A 10,000-nucleotide genomic window follows, 5' to 3' on the forward strand; every position below is an offset into this window, starting at 1 on the left:
ACACACACACACACACACACACACACACACACACACACACATACACACACACACACACACACACACACACACACACACACACACACACACACGTAGCAATCATCTTGCAAAACATAATCACTTGATTTCTTGTACATGCAACACACACACACACACACACACACACACACACACACACAAAACAATTATCTTGCACAACATAATCACTTGATATCTTCAGCAAAGTGCTGATATCATTTAAGCTGCGCTCTCAGCTCTGAAGTATGACCAAAACATTATTTTATATTTCAGAGAGAAACGCCAGCCTTCTACAGAAAAATTGTGAGTCAATTTGTTGATTCCTTACGAGATTTTATCCGCTAATGCACGTACAGTAGACCTACCAAACAGCTTTAGGTCTGAGGTGATTTGGCTGTTGACTTGTACGTGACTGCCTCCTCCTTCCTGTTGTGGGTGTTGTTGACCCTTTTCCTGTTTCCTGTTTCCTGTAGATGATTTTTACCCAGCAGTCCATCATGAGGCCGAGGGTCAAGTCGTCTGTGTCCATTGGAGCGTAGGTCCACTCTGCCGTAGTTCACTTGCACTGATCTATAAACGTAGGATTGGTCCGAGTGGTACTATTTACATACAAGTGATGTCAGTATGTAATGAGTGTGTATAGTGTGACATGCATGTACAGTAGCCCAATGGAGGCTGGTGGAGGTAGAAATCCCAGGACAGGCTCATTGTAATGCACATTCCTCCTTCCATTCCATGAACTACAAAGAGCCCGTCCTCCGATTTCTACCTCCATCAGCCTCCACGGAGGTAGAGTGTGAGGTGTGTGTCTCTTGTCTCTGGTGATTGTCTTCTCTCTCTCTCTCTCTCTCTCTCTCTTTCCGCCTGTAGTCTGGTAAAGTACGCCGTCACCTACAAGAACCACGACCCCTTCCTGGCCCCCTGTCTCCCTAGCAACCCCTGGCTCACCGACGACGATGCTTACTGGAGCTTGAACATGCCCCAGTGAGTCTGCAGGCGGGTCTCAGATGACCCCTTATGAGCCATTCCACTGAGTGCACTACTGAGTGCACTTCTGGTCAGAAGTAGCTCACTGCATTAGGGATAGGGTTGTGTTTGAGATGCAGCCAAATGTACTGACTCTATTTTCCCAAAGCATGTTCTGAAAGCACACAGCTGGACCGATATGCATAGTAGCTGAAACACTATTCTAACTGCTCAACGTAATGTTTTCCTCCAATTACGGATTGTTATTATTGTCATTTTTAATGAACTTAGTTAAAATCGGTGTACTTGCATTCACCTGTTACGGTGTGTGTGTGCGTGTGCATGTGTCTCTGTGTCTGTATGTCTGTGTGTGTGTGTCTGTGTGTGTGTGTGCTTTTGTGTGTCTGTGTGTGTGTGTGCTTTTGTGTGTGTGTGTGTGTGTGTGTGTGTGTGTGTGTGTGTGTGTGTGTGTGTAACTGCGTGTGCGTGTGTTAGTGTGGAGTCGCCCACTAAGATGCGTGTGGAGAGATGGAGCTTCAGTTTCGGGGAGCTCCTCTCCGACCCCTGTGGACGAGCCGGCTTCAGACTCTTCCTCAAGAAGGAGTTCAGTGGTATGTTACCATAACGATAGCAATAACATGACAGTAACATTACCGTGGAAATGATCATGGTCACATGATCACTGGTCATGTGTTGGTTCAGGTGAGAACCTGGCGTTCTGGGAGGGGTGTGAGGACCTGAAGTGGGGCACACCTGTGGGGCCCATCATGGACGAGAAGGCCCAGCAGATCTACAAGTGAGACACACACACACACTCACACACACACACTCACACACACTCACACACACACACACACACACACACACACATATGCCAGACGTGCGCGAGCGCACACACACACATATATATATGCCAGACACACACACACATACACACACACACACACCGCACACCACACCACACACATACACACACACACACACACATGCCTCTGGTGTAAATCTGTGTCTGGTATCCCCCTCAGGACATTTCTGGCGCGGGGCGCCCCCCGGTGGATAAACATCGACGGTAAGACGATGGAAGTCACAGTGAAGGGCCTGAGACACCCGCACAGATTCGTACTGGACGCAGCCCAGACTCACATCTACATGCTCATGAAGAAGGTCAGTTACACTGTGCTATTACCGTGCTATGACCGTGCTATTACTGTTACACCACACTTACACTGTTGTAGTAAACCTGTAGTAGCACTAGAACCTTTCCCTGAGTCAGCATGCTTTTTTGTAATGATCTCCCTCAGTGAATGTGGTTGTATTATTGGAGGACTTTTACTGTACAGACTGTGTGTGTGTGTGTGTGTGTGTGTGTGTGTGTGTGTTGCCATAGGACAAGTATGGACGTTATCTGAAGTCCCCTGTGTATAAGGACATTCAGAAGAGGGCTATCGATCCTGAGGAGCATCGGTACAGGTGAGTCAGCAGGTCTCCTCTCTCCCCTCCTGCTTTACACCACGCCTCCTACACTAGAGGATGTTTATACTGGTGGACTGGATTAATTCTCTCTTTCTCTCTCCCTCCCTCCCTCTCATTCTCACTCTCTCCCTATCTTTCTCTCCCTACCTCCCTCCCTCCCTCTCATTCTCTCTCTCTCTCTCCCTCCCTCCCTCCCTCCCTCCCTCTCATTCTCCCTCTCTCTCATTCTCCCTCTCTCTCTCTCTCTCTCATTCTCCCCCTCCCTCTCATTCTCTCTCTCTCTCCCTCCCTCTCCTTCCCTCTCTCTCTCTCTCTCCCTCTCCCTCACCCTCTCCCTCTCTCTCTCTCTCTCTCTCTCTCCCTGTCTCTCTCCCTGTCTCTCCCTCTCCTTCCCTCTCTCTCTCATTCTCTCCCTCTCCCTCCCTCTCTCCCCCCTCTCTCTCCCTCTCCTCCTCAGTGAGGCCCAGTTGGAGCAGAATGCCAGGAAGCGTCGCCCCAGTGTCAGCCCCATCGTCCACAGGCAGCAGGAGGAGGCTCAGAGGGCCAGGCTGCTGGCCACCGGCCCCGTCGACATCACCCAGGTCATGAGCAAACTCCAGGCCAAGGGCAAGGAGGCGCCCCCCAACAAATAGACACGCACACACACACACACACACACACACACACACACACACACACACACACACACCACAAGCATGTACACTCAGCACACACACGCGCACACACACACACACAAACGTACACACACACACACACACACACACACACACACACACACACACACTGTACAGTGCAGGCAAATGGCTAAAGATAGTACAGATGTGTGAAAGTTCAAAAAGAGCTTAAGTAGTATGGAAGTCCTGAGATGGTTAGGGAAGAGGGTGTCATGAGAGGTTGCATACTTTGTCACTTCAGCCCCGTCTGCACTCCTTCCATAGGCCAGTTTGAGGATGACATGCACTATTAAATATGCAATCAGCTGTGTGATGCCAAGGCCAGTGTATCACACACCAGAGCAACCGGCTTTGTGAACAGTGTGTGTATGGTCAGCAAAGGCTACAGCAATACTGCCACTGTCACTTCAAACATAGTACTTTTGAGTCAGTGTTACATGTTTACAGTACACTAGTGTTTACTACGGTATGTTTCCTACTTTGCTACTCACAAACCCAATGAAAAAACATGTCATGGTGAAAGCCCTGTGCACAACCGTGCAGCTTCTCCAAGGTGCTGATTCCAGCAGGAACAACTCAGTTTCCAAAACGAGCAAACAGAAATCGCAAACTCGGGGTTCATCATTTTGATGAATGCAAAGACCACAGTTGGTGGATCAATTGCCCCCATAGAGAAGTGTGTATCATAAGAAACATGGTTGTGTTTGGATGTGGCGTCCATTCGTCTCTGTCCTTCAACTCAGCTCTGTTGTGGTCCGCAGCCATTGTTTGTTTCCGTCTCAAAGGAGTCTCTACGACTGTCATGTGACACCTGTCGGGATGATGTCTCTCCCCTTATTGACTCTTGTGTTGTACATGTCTGCTTCATCACCTGTCTTAATAAAGTTCTACAACATTCATAACTCACCCCATGTCCGCGTGTCATGTCATCTTTAATGTGTCCATCCTTAATCCATTTGTCCTGATGATGTCATACTGTACTAACACCAGGGGAGGCTGGCGGAGGTAGAAATCGGAGGACGAGCTCGTTGTAATGCACACGTGTTTGATACCGTTCCTCATTCCATTCCAGGTATTACAATGAGCCCGTCCTGCCGTATCTACCTTCACCCGCCTCCCCTGACTAACAGCCACTCAGACTAGTGCATGCTTCCTATCAGGGTTGGGGCGAATTCCTTCTCAATTCAGGAAGTGTTTTGAAACTCCAATTCAGTTCCAAATTCCACAGCTTTTTATTTTTCATTTACATTAGAATGTAAAGAACCCACACAGTGGTGTTGCTGACGATTGGAACATGCCAGATATATGTAGTCCAATTCTTTACATTTTTGAAAAGTAATTGAAAATGTCTTCAAAGTGGATTGAAAAGTCATTCAAAATGAATGCCCTATTTTTCAATTCCCGAATTGGAATTCAGTTCACCTCTGGAATTCGAATTCGCCCCAACCCTGATCCCCCTCAGGACCCTGTTATTAGCACATTACAGACATCTACTCTTCAAACACAAACATGTAGCAGGTGCAACCGTATACTGTATGAATGGCAAATTCAGCTCTGGGATTAGTGGAGCTCCAGGATTAGATTGAAGTGAGAGAAGGTTTTTGCAGATGAGAGGTTTATTACTCAGGGTTTTCCATAATTATTGCTTGTCTGTCTGGGCTGTTATGCTCTCTCTGTGTGATGCCACCTGACCTGTGTTTGACCTCTGACCCCCACAGCTGTGTCGCTTCACGGCTCCCGTGCCCCACCTGGCTGTCTACGCTGGCTTCATTGACCCCCCCTCCCCTCCTTTCCCCCTCCTCCCGCACACCCCCGTCTGCCCCTCCCCCATCAGCGTGGCCATAGAGAGCACCCCTGCTTCAGAGCGCCGGGGGGAGGGTGGAGAAGGAGAGGGGGGGGATGACTCTGAGGTTCGGGTCCCAGTCGGGGTGGGGGGCGTGTCTCGGTCCCGCGTGGCCCTCTCATTGGGCCGTCTGCTGAGGCGAGGCTGCACTCCCTCCGCTGTATTCGCCAGCCTGTCTCCTAAATGTCCAGCCCCCGTGGGGACCAGCAGCCGTGTCCAGCCTATCAGCACAGACCCGCCCAGCCAGGCCCCGCCCAGACGTATCGCCAAGTGAGTCAAAGGGAGCAGAGAGGGAGAGCCTCAATGGACATACAGACATGCATGTAGTCACATAGACATACAGTACCAGTCAAAAGTTTGGACACACCGTCCCACACATATGGAATTATGTAGTAAACAAAAAAGTGTTAAACAAACCAGAATATGCTTTATATTTTAGATTCTACAAAGTAGCCACCTTTTGCTTTGATGACAGCTTTGCACACTCTTGGCAAGGTGTGTCCAAACTTTTGACTGGTCCTGTATACACCCACATGTATGCTTGTACAGACATAAACAAAGACATACATGGTTGCATCATGCAGACACGCTCATTAAACATCTTCTCAGACTCACAGGCAGACACGGTCCCTTAGTATTTCTTTAGACAGGGTACTGTGCCAAAAGTCTGATGGCACCATTAATGGCGCTGACATCGCCTTCCCAGTCCACATGTTTCAAAGGATCAGAGGTTCTGATTTTTTTTTTTAACCAATCTACATTTTCTTATGTACACGTCATGCTATAGAAGTGTTTGTCCCTAGCACGATTGCCCCTAGCAATTCTGTTATAGCTTGATGAGGGTATCGCTGGTGCCAGTAAGTTTTTCAAAACCAAGTGAATTCACAAAAAACGTGGCTGTACCCTTCTACAGCATTCCATCTACATATAAAATAGACATTTGGTTAAAAAAAAACAAACATCAAACCCATCAAAATCGAACCTATACTTTAACCCTCAACCTCTCCTCATCTCCTTTTCTATCTCTCTCTCTCTCTTCAGTTTTTTCCAGATCAAAGTGGACATCCCCCCGGAGTGTCGTATCTACCCCATCGACTCTGAGGACGAGGAGGATGAGAGTGGTGGTGCGTCTCGGGTCGCAGGGGGGGACAAAGAGATCATCTGCCCCTGGGAGAGCCTCACCCCTCAGGATGGAACTGGGTAGCGCCCACACTCACCACCAGGGGGCAGGAGGGGTACAGAAAAAATGGCCCCCCATATGTACATATAGGATCAGAGAACCCTCCCTAAACCCTAACGTAACCATAGCCTTATCGCCAATAGCACCAGCTTGACTGTCTACCCCGGGGAAGACGGTCAACTCTGGCGCTGCAGAGCTACAGGCTGGTGCACGCTTTTGTTCCAGCCCAGCGCTAGCACACCCGATTCTACGAAACAGTGTCTCATCATGACCATGATTAGCTGGTGTCACCGAGTTGAGATGGTCAACTCACTCCTCAAGTTGAAATACCCCCACCTGCTCCATCGAATTGCTAGCTGGTTTCCATCCAGTATTTCGGTGACAGTGACGGTAATCTAAGAGATTCTAAAACACATTACGTACGTATAGAATTAGTGAGTTAAACCGTGTTTAGTTTTATCTGAGATGAGGAGGTCTGTAAGGTGTGTCTTCGTGCTGCTTTCTAGAGACAGCTGCCCAGCCCCCAAATAAACCCCTAGACCCACTCCCTAAGCCCCAGAATACATATGACAGATTCAGATATGTGTTAGTAATATGATAGTAGCCTTTACGTAGACAGTCTATCCAGCTTGCTATATTGCTTGCAGCTCTCCATTCCTCGAAGTTGTTCACCTTCCTAGGGGGTAGGTCCAGGGTTTTAGGGTTTCGGCCATTGTTTTGTATTTTGCTTCACTGCTGTTACGGTATATATATATATACAGTACCAGTCAAAAGTTTGGACACACCTTCTCATTCAATGGTTTTTCTTTATTTTTATTATTTTCTACATTGTAGATTAATATTGAAGACATCAAAACTATGAAGGAACACATATGGAATTATGTAGTAAACAAATTTTTTTTAAACAAACCAGAATATGTTTTATATTTTAGATTCTTCAAAGTAGCCACCTTTTGTGTCCAAACTTTTGACTGGTACTGTATATATATATATATAGCTGTCAATAGGGCCTTGTGGGATATCTTTGGGATAGAGTGATATTTTTCCTGTGTCTTTTTTCTTATGCGACAACGAGATAGAACTGTCAGAATGTATTTACCTTTACCACGTTTACGGATGCGAGAATGTGAAATATGTTGACTGTGTTATTGTGACTTTATACATTCCATGGCTTGTGAAAGTGCCTAAATAAAACTGTCAATGACTGTAACAGGTTGGAGCGTGAAGTGAATTCATCCCTGTGTGTTGGAAGGACTGCTGTAAGGCATACCTTACATACCAAGCACTCGCCTACAGTTCAGTGTGATTCTGTTCAACAAACCTATCCTAAGCAGTACAACACGCCCAGTGGCAGTGAACTATGGTGCTATGTATGGCTGAGTTGTCATAAAGTGTTATAAGGCATTATAAAGGCTAGTGATCTGCTAATGGTGGAAATATACACCGCCTGCACAGGCTCCTATGACACCACTGTGTCCTTGGTGCTGACACTGGCAGGTGTGTCCACTAGGTGGAGTGCTCTGCAAAGAAGACAGTCGTTCTTGATTCTTACGGCAGCAACGCCAGTGTTTATCATGGCTACCAGAGTCCCTCAGTTTGGGTTCTTGAGAGGAACAAGACTCTAAGGAGCAGGTCATTTTCTGACTATTAAGTCCAGAGTGGGAGGTGGTGGAGGTGGAGGTGGAGGTGGAGGTGGAGGTGGTGGTGACAGGGGTGAGTGCAGACTTGTGTGTGTAGTACCTGAGAGATGAGCCTCCCTTTGTTGCAACCACCCCACACACAGGGACTTACACACACAGTGCATTCATACATTAATTCAGTAAAGGGTCATCAGAGGTTTGCATACATTATAATACATTTGTGCAGAGATGTCTTTGATAAAGTCTGTGGGACTATGGTTTAGGACAATGGAGAGCTTGTATGCAGAATAGCAGTCCTCTATGTAACAGCTGAAGCTTGATCTTTGATAGTAGGCCTGTGTACTGTATGTGTATTGTATGTGTGTCTGTTGTCTATTTTTGTATTGAGAGCAGATTATTCCAGGCATGACCCGCTGTACCACTAGTTATGGCCTCTGATGGGTTTAGTGGGTCAGGTGATGAGGACTTTGTTGTCATGGATTGGAGGGGTTGAAGAAGAGGTCATCTGAAAGATCAGTGAGGCTCCATCCATGTGACACGTGAGTGACAAGGATGAGCCCCTGCCTCACACACATGCATGCACACACGCACACGCACACGCACACGCATGCACACATGCACGCACACACACAAACATACACACGCACCCATACACATGCACACACACAAGCACACACATGCACGCACACACACAGACACAGACACAGACACACACACACACACACACACACACACACACACACACACACACACACACACACACATATGTATGTCCCTGCCCCATATGACCTCGCTGTCACAAGATAAATGGCCAAATCAGAAGCCTGATGAAACGCCACATGCTACAGAGCCCTTTGCCCACTGTTTTCCTGCAAGTGTGTATAGCTGTTTGTGCGTGTGCGTGTTTGTGTGTATGTTTGTATGTGCGCGTGCGTGTGCATGTTTGTGTGTGTGTGTGCGTGTGTGACAGAGACAGAGAGACAGGGAGAGAGACCTTAATTAGAATCACAGGTCACCAGGAGTCATGCTGTGTGTTGTTAGGGTGACAGTGACACATAATCACTAATACCCCCCCCCCCCCCCAAACCCTAACACCCTCCCCCACCTATACTCACAGATAGGAGAGAACATGGAGAGAGAGGAGGACAGGGAGAGGAAAGAGAGCAAGCAGGATTGAAGGGTGAGGTTAACAAGGGAGGAAAGGGAGGGAAAAAGCTTCTTCTGTGTCACCTTTTTCTTCTCACCTCCTCCTTCCCCCCCCCCCTCTGGGTCCTTCACCTCTTTTCTTCCTCTCCTCCTCATCCCCCTCCTCCTCCTCCTCCTCCTCCTCTTTCTGGTAGCCCTCAGGTGGTAGAGAACTCTGGCCCATACTCTGCTGACTTGACTGGATCCTCACCTCAGAGCAACATATTATCTTCCACAGCTTTGTAATGTTCAGAGCATTACGTCAGCGCAGCACACACACACGCACGCACGCACGCACGCACGCACGCACCATTACAATTTGTGTGTTTGTGTTTGTGTGTTTGTATGTGTGTGGGGGGGGGGGGGAGAGACAGAGTGAGAGACAGAGAGAGAGAGAGAGAGAGAGGAACACAGGTCTGAGGGTAGTCGGTCATGACCATGTCGGAGTGTCAGGCGAAGTCCTGTCAGAAAAATCTGAGAACTATGTCAGCTATGCCATAGGGGAAAGTTACGACAGAATAACAACGACCACACACACACACACACACACACACTCACACACTCTCTCTCTCTCTCTCTCTCTCTCTTTCTAGCTTTGTCTCAGGAGAATGGTTATTTATACCCAGTGGGCTCTGGAATGTCAGACTCTCACAGCTGAAGCACAAAGACCAGATTTATTTATGTAGCTGACGGGTTTTATGTTGGAGTTTTTTTCTGCTCAGAGGCTATTTTTGCTTTCAAAGTCCGTCTGTAGTAAAGAGAGACAGGCAGACAGACAGACAGACCTATGGATAGAGTACTAGCTCTCGGCGCCGTCTGCTGAGTGCTCATGGTTATGTTACCATATGTGTAGGTGAAACGTCTGACAGCTCCACTGTCCACCTGGCCCTGGGGATCTCATAGCCAACGCAACATCGTTGCAACTTTGCCTCCAACCTGAAAACTCACGTCAGCCTCGAGAGTCAACACCTCGGCTTTCGCTCAGAAGTCACCCCAAGTTGGATTAATGAGACCAGAACTA

The 10,000-nt window shown here is 47.9% G+C and overlaps 2 protein-coding genes across 2 annotated transcripts in view; both read left to right on the forward strand.

Annotated features, from left to right (window-relative positions):
* Nucleotides 1-6,178, forward strand: part of rgs9b (regulator of G protein signaling 9b) — a gene marked incomplete at both ends in the record, with an annotated part of 12,727 nt that extends 6,549 nt beyond the window's left edge. The window contains 9 exons of the mRNA XM_083687468.1: nucleotides 492-553; nucleotides 889-1,002; nucleotides 1,480-1,595; nucleotides 1,687-1,780; nucleotides 2,010-2,148; nucleotides 2,372-2,454; nucleotides 2,915-3,038; nucleotides 4,850-5,244; nucleotides 6,016-6,178. Coding sequence (XP_083543594.1) covers nucleotides 492-553; nucleotides 889-1,002; nucleotides 1,480-1,595; nucleotides 1,687-1,780; nucleotides 2,010-2,148; nucleotides 2,372-2,454; nucleotides 2,915-3,038; nucleotides 4,850-5,244; nucleotides 6,016-6,178 — 1,290 coding nt within the window. The remainder of the gene's footprint in view (nucleotides 1-491; nucleotides 554-888; nucleotides 1,003-1,479; nucleotides 1,596-1,686; nucleotides 1,781-2,009; nucleotides 2,149-2,371; nucleotides 2,455-2,914; nucleotides 3,039-4,849; nucleotides 5,245-6,015) is intronic.
* bicral (BICRA like chromatin remodeling complex associated protein) overlaps nucleotides 1-10,000 on the forward strand; it is a 253,681-nt gene that overhangs the window by 32,157 nt on the left and 211,524 nt on the right.

This window comes from Argentina silus, assembly GCF_951799395.1.
Source record: "Argentina silus genome assembly, chromosome: 16".
NCBI classification, from domain to species: Eukaryota; Metazoa; Chordata; class Actinopteri; order Argentiniformes; family Argentinidae; genus Argentina; species Argentina silus.